This window comes from Vigna umbellata, chromosome 11 (assembly GCF_029865625.1).
Source record: "Vigna umbellata cultivar VRB3 chromosome 11, Vumbellata_1.0, whole genome shotgun sequence".
NCBI lineage: Eukaryota > Viridiplantae > Streptophyta > Magnoliopsida > Fabales > Fabaceae > Vigna > Vigna umbellata.
Window position 1 is genome coordinate 19,202,092 of NC_142175.1, and position 23,601 is coordinate 19,225,692.

The 23,601-nt window shown below is 36.4% G+C and overlaps 1 protein-coding gene across 1 annotated transcript in view; it reads right to left on the reverse strand.

Annotated features, from left to right (window-relative positions):
* Nucleotides 1-23,601, reverse strand: part of SEC6 — a 43,344-nt gene that overhangs the window by 15,380 nt on the left and 4,363 nt on the right. The window contains exons 4-14 of the mRNA XM_088102289.1: nucleotides 18,438-18,526; nucleotides 18,214-18,304; nucleotides 17,725-17,814; nucleotides 17,517-17,596; nucleotides 15,802-15,894; nucleotides 14,346-14,372; nucleotides 14,074-14,181; nucleotides 10,471-10,609; nucleotides 10,299-10,343; nucleotides 9,208-9,263; nucleotides 6,091-6,199 (exon numbers count right to left, since the gene is read on the reverse strand). Of these exons, the coding sequence (XP_087958415.1) occupies nucleotides 6,091-6,199; nucleotides 9,208-9,263; nucleotides 10,299-10,343; nucleotides 10,471-10,609; nucleotides 14,074-14,181; nucleotides 14,346-14,372; nucleotides 15,802-15,894; nucleotides 17,517-17,596; nucleotides 17,725-17,814; nucleotides 18,214-18,304; nucleotides 18,438-18,526 (927 nt within the window). The remainder of the gene's footprint in view (nucleotides 1-6,090; nucleotides 6,200-9,207; nucleotides 9,264-10,298; nucleotides 10,344-10,470; nucleotides 10,610-14,073; nucleotides 14,182-14,345; nucleotides 14,373-15,801; nucleotides 15,895-17,516; nucleotides 17,597-17,724; nucleotides 17,815-18,213; nucleotides 18,305-18,437; nucleotides 18,527-23,601) is intronic.

Here is a 23,601-nt window from a genome sequence, read left to right on the forward strand (position 1 = left end):
CCAGTCACACTTATTTCGAGGTTTGCATGGCTTACCTCCGACACGTGTCCAGCAGCACCGTATCCAGCTCAAGGAGGGCCATAACTCCATAAATGTAAGGCCTTACAGGTATCCTCACCTCCTCAAAAGTGAAATTGAAAAGCAAGTTGAAGAAATGTTGAGAGCTGGAATCATCCGTCCCAGCACAAGTCCATTTTCGAGCCCAGTTATATTAGTGAAAAAAAAAGATGGAAGTTGGCGTTTTTGTGTGGATTATAGGGCGTTAAACAAGGCGACCATACCGGATAAATTTCCCATACCGGTGATAGAGGAATTATTGGATGAACTCACGGGTGCCAGGTACTTTTCTAAGATTGATCTCAAGTCTGGGTATCATCAGATACGTATGGAGGAAGAAGACGTGGCTAAAACTGCATTTCGCACCCACCAAGGACATTATGAGTTTCTCGTGATGCCCTTTGGCCTCATGAATGCCCCGACAACTTTCCAAAGTACCATGAACAACTTATTGCGGCCCTATTTGAGGAAGTGGGTTTTAGTATTTTTTGATGATATCCTCATTTACAGCCCCAGCTGGGAGGATCATCTGAAGCAGCTGAATCTGGTGATGCAAACGCTGGAACGGGATGGCTGGGTGGCAAATCAAAAGAAGTGTGAGTTCGGGAGAAGAAAAATTCGTTACCTGGGCCATCAAATTTCAGAAGGAGGGGTGGAGATGGATGATGAGAAGGTAAAGGTCGTAAGAGAGTGGGAAGCACCCAGAAATTTGAAAGCGTTGAGAGGGTTTTTGGGCTTAACCGGATACTACAGGAGGTTTGTGGAGGGGTATGGCAAATTGGCCAAACCATTGACTGACCTATTGAAGAAAGGCAAATTTGAATGGAACGAAGGGGCGAGAGAAGCGATGAGGCAGCTGAAAAATGCGATGACTGCTGCACCTGTTTTGACTCTACCAGATTTTTCCCAAGAATTTCATATTGAGTGTGATGCGTCGGGAGGAGGAGTTGGGGCTGTGCTGACTCAAAATAAGAAGCCAATTGCGTTTTACAGCAAGGCTTTATCCGAGGGAAACCTCAGCAAATCCATTTATGAGAAGGAGTTGATGGCCTTGGTCTTGGCCATTCAACATTGGAGGCCATATTTGGTCGGGCGGAGGTTCACGGTGCATACAGACCAAAGAAGTTTGAAATATTTGATGGAGCAAAGGATCACTACACAGAGTCAGCAAAATTGGATGGCAAAATTGATGGGGTATGATTTTGAGGTGGTATATAAAAAGGGGAGCACAAACAGGGCAGCTGATGCCCTTTCGAGGAAGAATGAAGGAGAGCTGGAGGGGAAAGAGTTGAGGGCGATATCCAGGCTTTTTTGGCCAGATTTTGAAGAGGTTGTCAAAGAAGTAGAGGAGGATGCAGAGTTACAAAAGGTGATTGCTGACTTGAAACGCGATCCCAATTCACATGTGCCATATACGTTGGAAAATGAACGATTACATTACAAGGGTCGATTGGTACTGTCGGCCAAGTCAGTTTGGATTCCAAAATTGCTGGGTGAATTTCATGTAACAAAAATGGGGGGACACTCGGGAATTTATAGGACTTATAGAAGGATAGCTCAGTCACTGTATTGGATGGGCATGAAGAAGATGATAACAGAGTTTGTAACCAGTTGTGTGGTGTGTCAGCAGCATAAGTATCAAACATCATTACCACAAGGGTTGCTGCAACCCTTACCCATTCCTCAGGCAGTATGGGAAGAAATCAGCTTGGATTTTATTGTGAGACTGCCTAAGTCACAAGGATATGATGCAATCATGGTGGTCGTAGATAGATTGAGCAAGTACGCTCATTTCATGGCACTAAAACACCCATATTCAGCAAAGACCGTGGCGGATGTGTTTACCAAAGAGGTTGTAAGATTGCATGGGATACCAGTTTCTATGGTGAGTGACCGAGACCCTTTATTTCTGAGTATTTTTTGGAGAGACTTGTTTAAAAAACAAGGGACACAGCTCAAGATGAGCACAGCATATCATCCGGAAACGGATGGGCAGACAGAGGTTGTGAATCGCATAGTGGAGGGATATTTGCGTTGTTTTTGTTCTGAACAGCCCAAGAGTTGGTATTTGATGTTGCCTTGGGTAGAGTTTTGGTACAATACGAGTTATCAGGGGGCAGCCAGGTGTACCCCATTTGAGATAGTGTATGGCAGGCCTCCTCCTTCTTTCAGCCGTTTCATTCCGGGAGAAACTCCAGTTGAAGCAGTAGCTCAAGATTTGATGACCAGAGATGAGGCTCTCAAGCAGCTAAAATACCATTTGAGTCGTGCTCAAGATTTGATGGCACAGCAAGCGAATAAAAAGAGAAGGGAAGTTGATATAAAAGTGGGAGATTGGGTCTATCTGAAAATCAGGCCACACCGACAGCTTTCAATGCCAACCAGGTTGCATCCCAAACTTTCTGCACGGTATTTTGGGCCGTTCAAGGTACTGCAGCAGGTGGGAAATGTAGCGTTTAGATTGGAATTACCTGAGTCAGCAAAGATACATTCGGTATTTCACGCATCACAATTAAAGAAGGCAGTGGGGGATCGAAAAATAGAAAAGGATCTGCCCGAGGAGTTGCAAGCAGAGGGACCTGCTTTTTGGCCAGCAAAAATTCTGCACCAGAGGCAGATACAGCAGGATGGGGAGTCAATTCAGCAAGTATTAATCGAATGGCAGACTGGAGGTGAAGAAGGAGCAACTTGGGAAGATCTAGCCACAATCAAAGATCAGTTTCCAGACTTCAAAAGGTTGAAAGTGGGGGGGGGGAAGTAATGATAGGAGGCTAAAGGTGTATGTGAGAAGAAACAGACGGGAGAAGTAGTTAGTTAGTGGGTCAGTAGCCTAACTGTTTTATCAGTTAGGAAGGGAGATGTATCTGTTAGGAGGTCAAACTTGTATAAATAGCTAGAGAGGAGAAGGATAGGGACTTTTGATTACTTGCATTCTTTATACAGGAAACAGTATTCCTGTGGGGGAGGTTAGGCTCCCATAGCTACCTTGTAATTGACTTTCTTACTGTGAATAAGAAGAGCGGATGTTATTCAGGATCTTTTGAGTGTTGATGCGATTCAATCCTTAGGTTTCATTGATTGGAAACCTAACACATTCACCACAAGATCATCCTTCACCTCCACCCCTTCAGGTTTATAGTCGCCATAATTGTCTCCCTCATGACTCACTTCCGATGCCGCCTCATGTGTCTCCTTCGGCTCCAGCAACTGAGTCTGACTTGCCTATTGCCCTCCGTAAAGGTATACGCTCTACCCGTAATCCTTCCCCCCATTATACTGTTCTTAATTACCACAGATTATCTCCATCTTTTTATACTTGTCTCTCATCCATTTCTTCTGTGTCAATTCCCAAATCTGTGGGTGATGCCTTAACTCATCCTGGTTGGCGTCAAGCTATGATGGATGAATTAAGTGTTTTACAGGAAAGTGGAACTTGGGAGCTTGTCCATTTACCATCTGGAAAGTCTGTTGTTGGTTGCAGGTGGGTGTATGCTATCAAGGTTGGTCCTGATGGCACAATTGATCGTCTGAAAGCTCGACTGGTTGCCAAAGGCTACACACAGATTTTTGGTTTGGCTTATGGTGATACTTTTTCTCCAGTGGCAAAAATGACCTCTGTTCGCCTATTCATTGCCATGGCCGCTCTTCGACAATGGCCTCTTTACCAAGTTGATGTAAAAAATGCTTTCCTCAATGGTGATTTGCATGAAGAAATTTATATGGAGCAACCGCCTGGCTTTGTTGCTCAGGGGGAGTCATCTGGATTGGTATGTCGTCTTCGCAAATCCTTATATGGCCTAAAACAGTCTCCTCGGGCCTGGTTTGGTAAATTCAGTTGTGTTGTTCAACAATTTGGTATGTCTCGCAGTGAAGCGGATCATTTAGTGTTCTATCGCCACTCGAGTGCTGGATGTATCTACTTAATAGTGTATGTCGATGATATTGTTCTCACAGGAAGCGACTATCTTGGCATCTCTCAGATGAAACAACACCTTTGTCATCATTTTCAAACCAAAGATCTTGGCAAACTCCGGTACTTTTTGGGTATTGAAGTAGCACAATCCAATGATGGTATTGTCATATCTCAGAGGAAGTATGCGTTAGACATCTTGGAGGAAACAGGGTTAATGAACTGTAAATCTGTTGAGACACCTATGGACCCTAACATCAAACTCCTACCAAATCAGGGGGAGCCTTTCTCAGATCCTGAACGGTACAGAAGACTAGTTGGTAAATTAAACTATCTTACTGTTACGCGTCCTGACATTTCCTTCGCAGTTAGTGTGGTGAGTCAATTTCTAAACTCCCCATGTGAAGACCATTGGGATGCAGTTGTTCGCATACTGAAGTATATTAAAAGATCACTTGGAAAAGGTTTGCTATATGGCCCTAACAACGATACAAAAATCGTTTGTTATTCAGATGCTGATTGGGCTGGTTCCCCTTCTGATAGGAGGTCTACTTCTGGATATTGTGTCTCTATTGGTAGCAACCTGATATCTTGGAAAAGTAAGAAGCAAAGTGTTGTGGCAAGGTCCAGTGCAGAAGTAGAATATAGAGCTATGGCATCAGCTACTTGCGAGCTTGTGTGGCTTAAACAATTGCTTAGTGAATTGAAATTTGGAGATGTCACTCACATGATACTTATATGTAATAATCAAGCTGCTCTCCATATTAGCTTTAACCCTGAGAACCAAACACATTGAAGTTGATTGTCATTTCATTCGAGAAAAGATCATATCCGGAGATATCAAGACTGAGTTTGTTAACTCAAGCAACCAGTTGGCAGACATATTCACTAAGTCCTTACGAGGACCTAGAATTGATTATCTTTGGAACATATGATTTATATGCTCCAGCTTGAGGGGGAGTGTTAGATGTTAAGATTAGTGTTTCTGTTATTTAGGCTTAGTCTATTCTGTATTAAGGGCATTGGCCCATATCTTACAATATAAATAAACTACCCTATATGTATGCTAAACACACAAGGGATATTTTCTCCCAATCTTCTCTATTGCTCATAATAATCAAGCCAGTCACCACATTGTGTCCAATCCAGTGTTCCATGAGAGACCAAACACATTGAAAGTGATTGCCATTTTATTCGAGAAAAATTGTTGTCCAAGGAAATATGCATTGTGTTTGTTAGATAAAATTATCAACTTGCAAATGTTTTAACAAAATGCTTAAGAGCTCGTTGGATTGAATTTATTTGCTCCAAGTTTTGCACAAACAATTTGTAGGCTCCACCTTAAGGTCGTTTTAGGATAAATACTGTTAAATAGGATTTATTGTAAGATATTGTGTGCTTTGTGTTGAACCTAGTACCTTGATGTATCTCTTAGAATTCTCTTCTCTTCCCTCTCATACATTGTATCAGATGTATCCAAAATGATTATAAATATGAAATCTTAAGAGAGAGACACATGCTCTCAAATTCATTCTAGTATTTCTGTGTATCTTTCTCAAGTATCTAAAACCTCCAAGCCTCTACCCTATTGGCATCATGTGTTTGACACAACAGCATACCTCAAAAATGGACTACCCTCTTTCTCATCTCTGATTTTTGCTGAAGCATATTAGCTAAGTTAAAGAGGCAACCCAAGCAAAAGAATAAGGAGAAGAAATTTTCCACTGCCACCGCTGACATGGGTGTTCAAAGCTGCCACCGTGACTCTCAAAAAGAAGCTCTCTAATTACTATGACATCTCACGAAGATGTGCAAGCAACAGCATTTTCACCATTACTATCATGCTCCACACTCCAGATTCTCCTCTCAATTTGACAAGTACCACAAGTTTACCTCTTCAGAATCTTCTTCCTTTCTCTTCTCCCTCATGACAAAAAATCCATTGAATGTTAACATTACATAAAAAATAGAGTCTAATACAGATGAATTGGATGGATAATAACTTATTTTCTCATATGCCACAGATTTGGAAAGTTTGAGGCCGGCTCTCCTTTATCTAGGAAAAATGACATTCTAAGAAAGTAATAACATGTTATACATAAATAAAAACTCCAGAGAAATACCTTTAAAATCTCAATGTTCGTTAATTCATTTGCTCTGTCGCTGAGCAATCTTAGCATCTGAATAAACCTCTCAGTATAAAGATTTACCATCAGTTGGAATATTTCATATCTGCCAGAATTAAAAAATCAATTAGAACAAATGAAACATGTACATAAAGCATTTTATGTTGTAAATAGCAGGTTACTAAGATAAAAAATATGCTCAATGTCTCTATAATAATTAGAAAAAATATAATTTAGATTATTCCTATTTATTTTAGCATATTGTTTATTTCCATTTTTTAGGCTTTTGGTTATTAGAATGTAATGGGTGATCAATAAATAATTCTTTATTTTTCAAGTTGGTACAAGAGAGCCCGGTTTCCATTGCCTTGTTAACTACAGTCATTATCATTGAGGTTAGTTGTGGAACAGAAAGGTGTGTCCCACTCACTGCTGCCACAGACAGGGTCATCAGGACCTCATGCGCACCAAGGGGTGGCATCTTATTCAACTTGGATTTGGTTCCAATGCCAAACAGGTTTTCTTTTTTACGAATCAGCGATAACAGTTGAATTGTTATTATCTCTTTGTTAGGGTGTTTTTCAATATGAAAGCTTTTAAAGATGAACTAGATCATTTGAAAACAATGATTGAATCAATGACTAAGTCATCTAGGTTGTATACCATACCCATGAAAAGTAACACTAAATTCAATACATTTGACCCCATTGTCTTCCGGTGTTCAGATTCTTCATTCATAAGCAACTGATCACATGACTCCTTTTCCTAAGCTCTTCAATTCGAATGTTAAAATGACCAATGAACAACTCATTATAATTGCAAAAGATGATAGTGTACCCATATTCAAATATGGGAATATCACTTTAGAATGATCTATTGTATTAAAGGATGGATGTCTTACATGTCCCACAACTAACCAATAACCTTATCTCTACACAAACGGTTTGAATTGTTCAGTAAATTTTTTCTCTTCTTGTGTATTTCAGGACCTTGGCACGAGAAAGACAATTTTAATTGGTAAGGAGTAGAGTCAGTTGTACCTATTGGAACTCAACGACCAAATCAAAAATAAAGGTCATAAGACAACAAGCAACGTTAGAAACAAGGGTAAATTCCAAATATGGCTTCATCAGAAAAGACTTGGGCCCTCTTTCAACCTTATAAGATCTTTGTTCCCACATCATTTGTTCATTACCTAGTCTATTGAGTCTTTCAAATATGATATTTGTCAACTACCAAAGCATCATCGTGCATCTTATCCCTCATTTGGTAAAAGGAGTATTTTAACCATTTGACAATATTCATTATGATGATTGGGGACCAATTTTAGAATCTATTTCTGAAGCAAAATGGTTTGTTACTATTATTGATAATTAAACTAGTGTAATGTGGACATACCTTATGAAAAGTAAATCTAAGGCCTTCCAACTTTTTGTTAATTTTGTCTATCCTTTTGTTAGGGGTTGGAAGGTATATGAGAGAAAAAAGGTATAGGAGAGAAGGAGAAGGCCGAATGGGGAAAGACGGAAGACCAAGCCGAACGGTGGAAAGCGGGGAGAGGCCAGACCGAACGTTGGAAGGCTAAGAGAGGCCAGACCAAACAGTGGAAGGCGGGGAGAGGTTAGGCCGAACGGTGGAAGACGGTGAGGAGTTGAGCCGAACAGGCCGAAGGCGGTGAGAGCTCGAGCAGAGCGATGGGAAGCAACAAAGACCCTAAGCTGATCGGTTGAAGAGTGACTATCCTAACTTGGACAACAGTTAGGATAGGTAGGAAATATTTATTAATAATTATAGTAAATAGAGCTATATCCTAGGAAAATATTCAGTACAAGTTAATTATAGTAATTAGGGTTATATCCTAGGGAAATATTCACTACAAGTTAATTACAGTAATTAGAGCTATATCCTAGAGAAATATTCACTATAAGCTGAAAACTATGCGTTGAGATATAGTATAATAATAAGGAATGTGGGGGCTCTGGGCTCAACCAATTAGTTGGTCATAGTGCGTGCAGCGAATATGAAAGGTACAAGAATTGAACCGTTCAAGTATTAAATATGGATAGATTATAATAGGCACATGTTAACATCCGTAAGATAGACATTACACAATATGTATCAATGATTGATTCCCTTTGTACTCTAACATGTAATAAAAATTGAAACAAGTGTTTCTAAGAGCATCCCCAATGGGATTTTCTCTACCCATTCATGCAGTAATAAAAAATCCATTCCATAACATTTTCCATTGGATAGTAACTCTGTAGGACCTATTTAAGTTTTGGGCTCCTCTGCACAAAAATTCTTTCTTTTCTGCATATTGTGGGCACTTAATATAATATTAATTTTAAATATTGAAATATTTAACTTTAGGACAAAAGCTTTCCACTTTAATATGTAGGGAAGTGTCTCAATGTTGGCCCAGTTTTGTTGGAGTGTCTTGGAATCTTTTGGCAAGTGTTGGCTCACAGTTTTCTTTCATTTATTATAATTTATATTTTTACTTCTATGTATAAATTAGAAAGGGATGCTCAACTTTGCATGTACTTTAAAAGCTGTTATTAATTTTAATTTATCTTATGTGTACTAAATATTAAAATTAATTTACATTTAATTAAAATGTGCTATATTTTTTTATTATTTAATAATAATAATTAATTGAATATTAAATTTACATGTGTATAAGTAATGATTTGATTGTATTAATGACTGATTCCCTTTACATTCCATTATGTTATTATGGATAATACACACACGTGTACCTCTGAGACACAACATTCGCATATCTTTCGTCTCCATAACATGTATTAGTATAGAGGTAGGAGGTCAAGTTATGACTTTGTTCTCAATGTCTCACATTTTCTGTTATTCATTTCTTTCTCTCACTTTTTACAATACTCATTTTAGAAAAAAAAAAAACATACTCTCCAGAAAAACTAATTTGAATTTTTTTAAAAAACCTTTGATGATATACAAAGCACATGTCATACCTAAACAGGGTGAAATTATAGTACAAAGCACATCAAAAATCTCAAAATGACATCTTTAATTAGCAGAAAGTTTGTTCAAAAGCTGTGAAGAGTGAAAAGGTAGTATATTCAATGTAGAGCAAACCTTGGAGGAAAGCAAGGGGCAACGTAGTCATAGACATCTCCAAGCTCTTCACCAATCTATATGCCATTTAAGTAAAAAGGTCTATAAGTAATAGAGAATAATACTGGACTTCACCTACAGAAATCTGAAAATGATATGATATTTTGAATAATTACATTAACAATTGTACTGTAAATACGAGATCACGACAAATATGGAATTCCTTCATAGCATGAATCAGTTGATATAATTGACTTGAGTGTATCAAATAATTGACAAAAGGAGAGGGGGAAGAGGGTGAGTGAGAAAATTTATTATTAAAAGTGAGATTAAAATTATACAATATAATTTCCAACCAATAACACATCCACTAATACAAAAATGAATATAATAAGTGAAACAAGATTCTCACATTGCACTTTCACTAATAACAGCTTTAAAATACTTAAGGAGTATACACGACAATTAAAATTTTAAGTGGGATATAGAGAAGATACATCATTGGGATGTGGAAGCCCTTCCTCATTCATTTCCAATTAAATTATAAGCAAGTTTACTCAAATGATAGTTTATATATAAATATGGTTTCATAAGGAATGGTTACATTTTCATAAACTGTTTTTAATGCTGTCCTCCAGCATTCTTTACAGGTGAAGCCGAGTGGCAATCCCAATGTCCAGTCTTTAACAAGCATGCATGAACTTTAAAATGCAATGACTAGCTAAATGTTAGTTATACAAGTCCATCATATAACCAACTCAATCTTACTGAAATATGAGCAGTTATTGAAAGTTTTAAATTAGACTTAATTGATTACAGCTAATTGTTTCTACCATATAAACAGGATATCCTCTCATCATGAATATCTAAGATATTCCAACACTTTTCAAGTAAATGTGTATGGATCATTATGCCAAGATTATCAAACATATAGTTGAGCCAGGTATCCGTAAGCCTAATTGAAAATGTCTGGAGGTTGATCACTAGAGTATACAAATGATTTTGCAATCTGCCTAACAGAAAGTCATAAATGTTTATTAGAGTATATAATATGTTATAAATGCTTTTACAGAAAGTAAAAAGATCAGAAGCTAAAAATTAGTCAAACATACCGCTCGTGCTTCCTCTAAAGCTGCTTTCAAGTCCTCAAACACATACTGATTCATAAATGAAATTAACAGTGAGTAGCATAAAGAATAGCAAATTTACATTGGTGTACAAGCAAGTCAGTGTCTGCATATTTTTAGCAGGAAAGGGAACATGCAGAACAGTAATATGACTAACCTCAGTGAGAAGCTTGTTAAACCGTCCTTCTACAGTCTTCCTTATTTGTTCATAGCATTTATCCTTATAGCCTTTCCCCTGAACCTTTAGTTTTTGTTGTGTTAAATTTTTTGAAGAAGCCATTGTGTTTGTCGACTTTCTGTAATTTATCAGTGAACAGAATTTTGAGTGATGAGGGTAGGGGGTTGTGGGGCTTTCCTGACAGATCAGCTTGGTATACAGAGTAAGAAGAGATGAAGATGTTGGGAAAACAGTTAAAAATATGAGCACATGTCTCATGATAAAACAAGCAAGTATAACAGAGAAATAAGACAATTATTTTTATTTCATGGTAATGAATAAGAAAGTTCTAAACCATGTCATACTAAATTTATATAAGTTTTCTGAATATGTTCATATGTAACATTGCAATAGGTACTTCAATTGCTATTATTGTCAATGGCAAGTGGCGGCCCATGGCAGAGGCCAAACATCCCCCATCGTATCATAGTAGATTGCACCACAATCAATGCAGTAGAAAGCCGAGCAATGGTAGAAAAACATAAAATTTAATAAAAGTAATCATAAAAAAATGAAATAAAAATAATGAGTAGCTTAATTGTTGAAATGTAATGTATTTTCTAGTGGGCTTTTTAGGAGCCTTCTGTTTTTCCTTTTTATGTTGATCTACTATCCCTTAAATAGGGTAGTATGTATTAGGGTTTAGTTAGTTTCTCTCCCAACTCTTTAAGTGTGTCTTCATAGGTGACAAGTTGATTTCTAGGAAAAGCAAGAAGCATAATGTAGTAGCAAGGTATAGGGCATAAGTAGTGTATAGAACTATGGTTTTTGCCACTTGTGAGTGACTTTCTTTGACTCAATTGGAGAGATTACACAAAATGACTCATTTGTGATAACCAAACTACCCTTCATATTGCCTAAATTCCAACATTCCATAAGAGAACTAAACATATTGATATAGATTGTCCCTTCATTATGAAAAGATTTCATTTGGATACATTACTACTTAGTTTGTTAACTCCAATGATCATGGCATATGTCTTCACCAAATCATTGTGGGGTGGTAGAACTAATTATATTTGTAGCAAGCTTAGTGCATATAATTTTTATACACCAACTTGAGGGAGAGTGTTAGGTTTCTTGGGAACAAGAAACCGGATTTTTCAGCTTCAGTAAAGAAATAAGCACTCAAACCTTACTGCACAATGTAAGATAATACTTTAATTAAAGAAAACATGATACAGAAAACATCCAATAGCTTCCAAGGGAAGAAATTCCCTTCAACACAAGTTAAGACCTGGTTTTGAATAAACTACTAAACCACCAGAACTAGAACCCTCCTTAAAAGACAAAAACTGTCTAACTACTAATTAAAACTTCTCCTAACTACTGTTTAAACTCTTCCTAACTACCCCTAACCACTTCATACTAACTTCTATGTTTTATATTTGCCAAACTATCTAAAAATTGTCAACAAACTATCTAATACATTACATATCCTATCATTACTCACCACTGCAAAACAACCTTGTCCTTAAGGTTGTAATTTAAAAACCGGTCCTTAATCGTTGCGACAACTTCCCATGCAACTGCCTCAAGGATTCCTTTCGGCCGTTGGATTAATCCTTGAATCTGCAAAGATCTAACTTTGACGACATAATCTTTTGCAAATAGATGTTTAATAAGTAGTCTGACTCGGCTTCCAAAATCAACAAGTTTATTACTGGAGTTTACTAGCAATCGATTTTCATAACAGGTAAGTAACCCAAGACAAAAGGGAGATCGTCCAACTTTCTTGTCCTTCTTGGATAGGGCCTACCACTTTGTCAAGAAATACTCCCCCGAATGGTTTTCTAATGTTGGGTTTACTAGAGACACCAATATCTTGAATTCTTGAATGACATTTTCCCCCCTCCCTATCCTTGTTACTACTGCCATCCTCTCACGTAAAATTTCCACACTCCCAATCTATGTTACTGCTGCCAAACTCTCAAATAACATGTTTCCCTTGTTCCCTTCAACTATCCTTAGTTGAGGTATTGCAAGATCTTCCCAAGAAAGGTTATGGGATTTCTGTTGCCAGGTCTTGAACCCCTTGACTGCATTTTTTCCCATGTTATTGATGGTTAGGTGTATATCTATTGTTCCTGTGATGTTCTGGACTTCAAAAACGTTTTTTGTCCCACAACGAACTAACTTTGAACCATCTACACTCAAAACAGCCTCATCTTTAACTTTACTCGTAGAAGTAATGGTTACAATGTTCCCACCACATTCCGCCTTCTTTCCTCTATCTTCACCCTCCTTCACTGTTTTGACATATTCACCAAGACCTACCACACTATCTCCACTAAAACCAACAACTTTTGCAACTTCATTATGAGAAGCAAGAGTCACAACATTCATATCACAGTCTTGGTCTCCACCTTCCTGTTCACTGATATCATTTTCTCTTTTCTTCTCCAATTGATGGAATTGTCTCTTGCATTTGAGGGTTTCTTGGCTTTCTTGATGTCATGAAGAAGTTCCTCTCTCCCTCCCTTTCTTGCTCTGTCAACAGATTTTTCCCTTCCTTTAGAGTCCCTTTTTTGAATCTGGACATCCAGAATCTTATTACATTCCTGTATCATTTCTTCCAAGTTTTGGAAACTTTTTCTCATCTTTTGATGCCCCTTTTCCAGTTTGCTGCTCCCCCTCTACAAAGTATTGAAGCTTCCTTCCATGCTTTCCCTCCTTCTTGATTTGGCAGGTTGAATCAATTTGTTAGGTTTCTTAGGAACAAGAAACCGGATTTTTCAGATTTAGTCAAGAAATAAGCACTCAAATCTCAGTGCACAACGTAAGATAATACTTTAATTAAAGAAAACATAATATAAAAAAAAACATCTAACAACTTCCAAGGGAAGAAATTCCCTTCAACACAGGTTAAGACCTGGTTCTGAATAAACTACTCAACCACCAGAACTAGAACACCCCCTCCTTAAAAGACAAAAACTGCCTAACTACTAATAAAACTTCCCTTAACTGCTGTCTATACTCCTCCTAACTACCTCTAACAACTTCATACTAACTTCTATATTTTATTTTTGCCAAATTTTCCACAAACTGTCTAATACATTACATATCCTATCACAGAGTGTCCAATGTATTTTAATATATAAGTCAAGGCCCATTTCTGTGTAATGCAATGTACATGAATCATGATATATAATATTTTATTTTATTATGTTGGAGATTCACAAGGATTCCATGATATGACTCTCGCTTATCTATACAAAGATTAAATGATTTTTAATATCTTAATCAGAGTAAGTCTCGAAGTGCTTTTATTGAATAAAAAAAGATACATAGACGGAGGATAACAATATTCTCCTGGAAAAGAAACAAGAAGATAAGCCAAACACATCAGTCTTAGAAAATTGAATGCATTCCTATGTTTTCTAGATGATTTCCCGAAACGGTATGTAAAGTAAATGCTCTAAAACTATCAAGAAATCATATAACAAGGTCGTAGCAAGGATTGTTGCTTCCATTGCTATAGATTTTCAAGATCACACAACTGATGTGACATAATGGAAATTAATTAAAAGTATTATAACATACATGCCGCTCTTGCGAGGATTTGCAACTGGTGCAATGTCAACATCCCCTTCAGCCTCTGCTGCTTCTTCTGCAATCTGTTGATCAAGTATCTCTTGCATCTCAACAACCCTAGAATGTTGAAAACAAAGGGAAAATAAGATTACATTGTTTTTGAAAGAGTAAAATCATCCAGAAGCTGATTAGTATTTCCAATCATCCAACCTACCATCTACAAATGAAGATAATGAACTGACTGGGGAAAAAATAAGTGCAATTGACAATCAACAACATACCGTAAAGCTCGAACTAAAGTCTGTGGGCTGCAAAGGAAAAGAAATAATAATTAAAATAGAGCGTTGCAGATCATACTACAATCAAAGCATATACTTTATGCTTAAGAGCACAATATATCCAACTTTGCTAAGTAAATGGAATATAGACTGTAGCCACCAAATTTTCATTCCTATATTTTCAATTTCTTACCCAGCACAAACTACTGCTCTAACATCTATCTCTGCTAAAGAGTATACCAAACAACTACAGTGGGTTTAGACTAGCATTCCATTTACACCCAAAAAAGTCCCTTTAACCCAAGAAAGTTCATAATAGTCATTGCCAATGCTTGTACACCAGCAGTCCCACGCTGTAGCCATAAAAAGGAATTAGGGTTTCAGTACTTATAAGCCATGGCACTGCTTCTGACTTTTCGAATTTTCGCACTTTGGACCTTATTTTGTAATTATAAATATCATCTCTCCAGTCACAAACATATGATGATGTTAGTGTGATTTTCTAACTAAAAAAATATTAATAAGAATATTCTTGAAGCCATATACTAGAGAAATAAAAATTAAAATAATATTCATTTATTAACAAAATATACTTGGAATATTACATACTTCTCTATAATATCTTTTAAAAATTGACTATAAATAGCTTCTTAACTGTCTGATAACTATTATATTAGTGTTTCAAAAGTTATGCCAGCACAATGATGGATAGAATAATACTTCAAGATATTAATGAACTAATTTGAAATAATTAAAATTTGAGAAACTATTTTGCTGATCAAACTTTTAAGAGACTGATATAAGGAAATTTTAAGCACAAGTATTTTAGCAACAAGATTTTACAAGGAATAATGTAATGACTTGTAACTTAACTTGAAAGTTTGCTACAAAAAAAATGTTATATTTTTCTTAAAAATGTAATTAAAAGCTAATACATATTTTAAAGATTTTTTAATGGAATCTTGAAAATGCTTATTGACTTGTACGGCTTTAGGCACTTTATTTCTCTTACTTTTTTGTGAAATCTACTTTATGTTTTGCGTAATGATGGCAGTGAATAAAGTGGGTAAATTTACTCATGCTGAGCATTTACATGTATATACCCTTAATTATTTAAATTATAAAAAAAATAGTGGTCATCCCACTAACTGCTATTCCACTGCCCCACTTTTGAGATCGACCGCTCCATGTTTACAGAGACAACATTTTAATTTTAATATATTTTAAACCAAAATCTGACACTTCATGATTGCAGAAAAGAAGACTGATATCACCAAGCCTTAAAATTCTAATAAGCAATTAAACAAACAATTGACTCAAATCTGAAAACCAAACTCAATAGAAAATGCATTAGTTTCAAATATCACAGGTAGCACTCAATAGAAGTTAAGAGGGATAGCTTCATCCAAACAATAGACCATGTTATTCTAGATGTTAATATTTAAAACAGTGCACAAACCTTTCTTTAGAAAGTTTATAGAAATTGGAAACATGTCCCCATAGCGTTTTCTCAAAGGTCTCCCAGGTTCGATCTACATCTTCAAAATATTCTCTGAGACATACACAAGATGTGGAAAAACAGATACTCAGCCTTAAATTTATAAAATAAATTATCAAAACAATCATTAATACAACTCAAAATACATGTGATCATCTTTCATATACTGAACTCAAGTTCTAAAAGCATGTAAAACATGCCATCTTCACTAGGCAAGCGTTTAACCCTTGATTTTCATGAGTTTGTGTATAACAAAACTAGTTAAATCACCAAATTTGATGATTAATGGCCATTAAAAGGCTCCATTCGACCAATAAAATAAATAATGACTTTAGCCACAAGTGGATTGGTATTTCAACCCAATGATCCAGTGACCCCTGTAAGCCCAGTATAAAACAAATTAACTAAAGAAACATGCAGAACAGGTAATCTAGTAGATACCTTTACGCAGGTAAGGAGGGGTGACTACTGCAATAAAAAAACAGAAATTTGACCTATTGGTGATATACTAAATTTTATAGTCGCAAAAAAAGGAACTTTAAATACTGCACTTCCTTTGCAGTTCAATCAAATTGCATGTCCCCCTGATTGTCACAAGCATTTTTCAATAGCTATATTTGTATTTGACCAAGAGTTATCAACATTTGTTCTTGGTGCCAAACCAATGATAGTAATTTTTAGCAAATCTCACATTGTTAATTCATTCTTACCACATTATATTTCATCATGTGAAGGAACATGAGTTGGGTTGAAAATCTATTAAGTAGTTTTGATATAGACTTGACAATGCAAAGCATATATAAATATTGCTGAATATAGTAAAACTAGGTATAGCATTAATCTCTTATGTGTAGAAAATATACATAGGGTAATATATTTATAATAATGAGAATGTTGGCTAAGCCCAAATACAAATGAATATGTAAAAATAACATAATTAACATAGAGACTATGTTTCCCTAATTAACATAAAACAATATATCTAACAAATATGATGTACAATGTACAGAAGGATGTGCCAAGTTCCAGAGGATAAAAAAATTAAGAGATAATCTTCTCAGGTTACCTTCTTTAAAGAGAATATAAAAACTTCCAGGCTGTAGAATGCTCTTTTAAAAACTTCTTAATGCAACATAAAGCATAACTAACATCCCACCTACATATTTCTCAATCCCCACCAACACCGTGAATTGAACATAGGAAAAACAAAGTCTGCATCAGAAGAGCCAGAAAGAACTTCTGATGATGGAGCTTTGGATCATGCATATAATGGAGCACAAAATAATACACCTATTTTTTTATAAGAAAGTTGAATAGATACCGTTATGTGATGATTAACTACTTCAATCAGTTTTCTCAAAACAAGAAATATTCCAAATTTGTCAAAAGAAAACTCAACACTCCAGTACTACAAAATAGAAGATTCATACCAGCCACTACCAAAGTCTCTAAAAATAACCACAAATTGGATGATAAAAGTATCAACTTCAAGATTTAAATGACCAATAAAATAATTTATATGTGAACCACTGACTATGCAAAAATAATTGGTTCATTACATATCGATGAGGGCTTATGCAGATTGAAATGCTCATTCCAAAATCTGTAGCAGCCCCCTCCTGGATTATTGCTTTCCCAAATCATGAATGTGACAGTTCACTAAAAAGGACACACACCTTAGCCTTCCAACCTCTTCCTTGTGAGATGCTGCAGCTGCCAATGCAAATCTTCGTTTTCCATCCAATGCAGTTAACCTCTGCAAAATCCATAAAAGTTATAGAGATAAAATGGAAAATAAAGTTTAAAACGAACCTTAGATTTGAAAAAACATTGTCATTTTATAATAGAGCCAATAGCGTACACTATAAGGAAGACCAGCATTACCTCATAAGTGTTGACAATTTCTTTGTCATCACTCAAAGAATCCCGAGCTTCTGCTGCCTCAACAGAGATAGACATCATACCTTCAACATCCTATCAGAAGACCAAGAAATCAGCCAAAATCATAATGACAGGATATGCACATACCAGACATGTGTACAACTGAGTTCCAACAATTTAATTTAAATTGGGACAAATGAAATCATAAGTTTGTATCAACCATTCTAAAAATGATAAATTAACTAAGTTAAAAATGTTTGAAACAGTGAAGGCAGCATTTGAGGGAATAACCACAATACATAACTGCATCTGCTAATTTAACAGTGATTATACACGGTATAAAGGGAGAGAAACCCATTTTCTGATAGTTGTAGATCAAAAGCTCAATACTACTGCAGAAAACTTGGAAAGGGAAAGTTCTAAGTAACAACTCTTAACTATGAACCAGTAGAATGAGTATTGGACAATTAGCATTTTAATCTAGAAAACCACCTTCAAGGTTGTGTTTAAGTTATTTCTTGCATTGCTGAGTAACTTTATCTGATCATGGTTGTCAATTAATGTTTGGCATTCCTGACATAACCTGATACAACAAGAAATCAGAGAATCACAGTAAGTTCCAAGTGAAAAATATTGGTGGTAAGCTTACTCTCAAGACCGAGCAAACACCCTCTAATAGGTGAAAATAGTTTCAGTCTGTCACATTTCAAACATACTTCTCAATAGAGACAAAGTTTTCACGAAGCTGATTTATTGTGTTTTCGGATAAGGATAGTGATTTTAGTCCTGCCTGTGACTGCTCAACCTGCAGCAATTGGGCAAAGCACATCAAGATATGAGATTTGGTACCTTGGTTAGGTCAATATCAAGAGCAATAGCAGTTTCAAGGAAACACATGTTTAATGTACTAGATAAACAACGACATGCCATCAACTGAGATCTCAATTAAATTTCAGTTTCCAAGTTCTGAAATAATAAAGTCATAGTGTAAGGAAGTAGAAAGCCTGAAAACATTTTATGTTTAGTGGGGTTTGCAAGGAGGAAGAGGATAAAAATAGAATTATAAAAACTATTTTTTTTTTCTGAGCCTGTTAAAGTTCAGTCATGAGCTTCTAAAGTTAATTCTAGATGGTCTCTTGCTAACACATAGTGAAGCAAAAAATATGTCTTTTTCTTTTACCCGCACATATTTCTTATCTTCAATAGTTCTTTTAACACACTCATTAGTTAACATACGAAAAGAAAAAACCCTGACCTATACTTATCTGGAAAACTGATTATGGCATCTAAACCTAGCCATCTTCACTGAGGCATTTGTATCTATCCCAACCTCCTTCATTGCAGACAACCTGTCCTCTGCCCCTCCATCCCCATTGCCAACACAGCTTTCCAGCAACTTTACCTCCAATGCTGCCCAATTCAAAGCCAGAAACTAGTCCGATTGAACTGGTAATCTCATCAACAAAACCACACTCCCCACATTGGCTAGATCCCAAAGACCCATTGACAGAGGAGCCCCTGCTGAACCTCACACACCAGAACTTTGTTGCTATCACATGCACATGTGTAAGCCAGCTGCTACCCTGCTAGCATAAGAACTCAAAAGCACTAGTACTAGCAGACTCGTTCACCCCTACCCTCTTTGTTCACTATGCTGCAGCTTGCACACCCAACAACCACAGCCAATTGAGGACATACCTGTCCATTGCACAGTTGAACTGGAGTGTTTAAGAAGCTTATGGATTCTCTTAGTAAGTCATTTAATACTTTCTCTCTTAACTATTCTAAGCTCCTTAATGTTTCTAGACTTTCTAGTACTCAACCTGAAGATCGCTGGATAATTGGATTAGGTTTGGTGCTGCTGAGTGCTAGCTATATAACAATGCATCCTTCATGTTTTCTGACTGTTGTGCCTTGTGTTGTCTAGCAAAAAATACATTACTATTGCCAATAGGTCTCATTGTTGGGTTTCAAGGGAGGGGGTTTACTAAAGAGACACAACACCAAATGAGATCTAAGTCCAACCACATAAGAGATTGACACCACTCTCAACCCAAAACCTTAAGGCAATGGGTTAATGGGTCTGTATCCTTATATGGTGCTCCCCTTTCTCATTTCTACCCAATGTGAGTCTTAGACTCACACTTGGATTCCCAACACTCATTCCCTTTCCTGAAGTGATAATATCTCCCTCCATCCTTCAATACACTAAATAATGTGTTGCATGCTCCACATCTCTTCAATAGTCTTATTTTTGTACAAAAATCTCTCTATAGACTAGAAGTGTATGGTGACGTTTTGTCCTTTTCATCATGCCTTTCACGACCTTATCAAAAGAAAAACAATTGAAATTGCTAAGGTACATAACAGGTTACACTATGAGCAAATGCAAGTTAGTGAATGAAGGGCAGTGCCGTATAAAATGTGACACAGTTTTGCCTCCAAACAAGTTAAAAGTCTACAGCATCTCAAACTAGGCTTCAACAAGCAACTTGGACATCCTTCATTTAGTGCTCCTAGGTCCACATCTCCTTTCTTATTTAATTAAGAGTTTGTTGAGTTGTTTCAAAGTGATATTTGTCAAATTGCAAAATGTTGTAATTAGAGAAAAAATTTCCTAATTAGAGAAAATATCTGTAGAATCTTCTAGTTTATTTTTCAATATATTGTTTTCTTATTTCCCTTTTTTGAAGATTGGATTGTTACAAATAGGTGTAAGGAGAATGTAATACATATGAATTACAATAATAAAATTCATTCGCCATTGTCTGGCCACTACGGCTGTTGTCGTAGCTGTTGGGGTCGTTGATAGGGCAGACAAGTGCACCCAACTCTGGCAAACACAACATTGGAAATTGCTCAAGGAAAGACACCACCACGCGCTGCCACACACCACCACCGTCACCGGCGCGTGTAGCCCATGCGCCTAGTTCTGGCGAGACCCACTTTCCGCCGTCGTCACAGAAAGGATCGTTGGAGCCTCCTGAGTCCGTTCCACGGTTCCCATAGAACAGAATCACAGAATTGGAAGTGAAGAAAGTGCTCTAGTAGAGAAGGCCCAATATCAGAGATTGGTAGGAAAATTGATTTATTTATCACACACAAGACCAAACATTGTTTATGCAGTCAGTGTAGTGAGCCAATTCATGCATGATCCAAGAAAGAGACACATGCAAGCAGTTGACAAAAATTCTCCAGTGATTGAAGTCAAGTCCAAGAAAGGGGCTATTATTCAAAAGGGAAGATACATTGACTACGAAAATATATACTGATGTTGACTATCCAGGTTCTATTACTGACAGAAAATCTACTTTTGAGTATTGTGTGTTTCTTGAAGATAGTATGGTAACGTGGAGGAGCAAAAAGCAAGATAGAGTATCTCGTTCTAGTGCAGAAGTTTAATTTCAAGCTCTTCCTCAATCAAGGAATGTGTGAAGAACTCTGGATGAAAATCAATTTGGATAACCTTAAAGTCAAGGTGGACAATCCTGGGCAACTATATTGTGACAATAAGTATGCCATGAGCATTACCCATAATCTAGTACAACATGATAAGACCAAACACATTGAGATTGACAGATATTTCATCAAAGATAATCTAGACAGAGGTTTTGCGATTACAACTCATGTTCCCTACAAAACTTCATATAGCAAATATTTTTACAAAAGGACTCCCTCCGAGTAGATTTTAAGATCTTGTAGGTAAGTTGGGAATGATTGATATTCATTTACCAACGTGAGGGGGAGTGTTGTAATTAAAGGAAAATCTTCCTAATTTAGAGAAAATATCTATAGAATCTTCCTAATTAGAGAAAATATTTGTAGAATCTTCTAGTTTATTTTTCAGTATATTGTTTCCTTATTTCCTTTTTTTGAAAGATTAGATTGTTAAAAATAGGTGTAAGCAAAATGTAATAGATATGAATAATAATAATAAAATTCATTTTCTTTTCAAGTCAAAGCATCATTGTGCAACTTTTCCTTGTAGTAGTAAAAAACCTAGTCAAGCCATTTGATCATGTCCGTTCATATACATAGCAACCTGTTTATGTTTCTAATAATTGTAGAATGAAATGGTTTGCTTCTTTCTGCGATGATTGTGATTGCGTGACATAGAAATTTCTAATTTATAACAAAGAATAAAATTGAGGTTGTGCAACTTTTTCAAAATTCATAAGATTCAAACTTAGTTTGGAAAATCAATAAAACAATTACTCTCCAAAATGGAAGAGAATAGTGGAACCAAAGTTTATTTGAATTGTAGGTATTAATTACAGAACTACCTACTTGAGTTTAAACTAGTGACAATTGTTGAACTAACCCTTGATTGGAAATCCCACATCGACTAGAAATAAAGTCAATTTAAAATATATAAGTTGGTGCAAACCTCACCTTACAAGCCGGTTTTGTGGGGTTGAATTAGGCTTAAAGTTCACTTCTTAACATGGTATCAGAGCCAGGTTAAAGTCTATCTTAGTGAGATTTGTGTGGACATATTTTTCCACCATCAGACCACCCATTAATGTTTAGTCTCACGTTCGAGATGTATATGCCTCGGCATGAAGGGGGCGTGTTGGAAGTCCTACATCGACTACAGATAAAGTCAATTTATAGTGTATAAGTGGGTGCAAACCTCACCTTACAAGTCGGTTTTGTGGGGTTGATTTAGGCTTAAAGTCCACTTCTTAACATGGTATCAGAGCCAGGTTAGAGCCTATCGTAGCAATATTTGTTGTTTGTAAGGCAAATTGTTCCACCAGCTATTGGGTCGTTATCAGACCACCCATTAATGTCTAGTCTCACGCTCAAGATGTATATATCTCGACGTGAGGGGGGGTGTTGGAAGTCCCACATCGACTAGAGATAAGGCCGATTTAAAGTGTATAAGACAGTGCAAACCTCACCTTACAAACCGGTTTTATGGGGTTAAGTTAGGCTTAAAGTCCAGTTCTTAACATGGTAACAGAGCCAGGTTAGAGCATATCCTAGTGAGATTTGTGAGGACATATTGTTCCACCCGCTATCAAGCCACTATCGGACCACCCATTAATATCTAGTCTCACGCTCGAGATCTATATACCTCGGCATGAGGGGGGTGTTGGAAGTCCCACATCGACTAGAGATAAGGCCAATTTATAGTATATAAGTGGGTGCAAACCTCACCTTACAAGCCGATTTTATGGAGTTAAGTTAGGCTTAAAGTTCATTTCTTAAAAAAACTGACTTACATTACAAGTCTAATAACAAATAGATAGTTGAGATAGGTGATAAGTGTGTTTAATACTTCACTGATCATACCTTTTTAAGATTTTATTTATACTTCAACAATGATTATTCCTCATTTTTGTGCATTATGATCAGAATATATCCATATCACTAAGGATTACAATTAGAGGGGATACCACTAATTTCTCCATATTTTTTGTAGAGAATTAGAAGCTTGGAGCCATAGTAAAATGAAGTCACTTCTGAAAATACTCACTAAATGAACATATAACTCACTCAGCAAGTGCACATGAAGAAGTAAGAGTAATTGCAACCACTTGAAGTCACTCAGTGACAAGATAGGTCGATGAGCAAGAAGCCTTGTAAAGTACAAAATTTGTCGTATCATTTTTGCTCAGCAAGACATCATGCCTTTGAATGAAAGTTCACTTTATGGACTAAAAACAAAAAGGATGATTGGGCTACAAGGGTGACACCTTTTAGCATTTAGAGAAACATTGGTTGCAGGCTTTAGACTTGGAGAACATGAGAGAGACTTCCACCTTCAATCTTCACAATTTATAGTTCATTTGTTGTGCTCCAAATGTTTTGGGATAGATAATATCCCATTCAGCATAGTTGAATGTAACAAATATTTATATTCACTTTATGCAA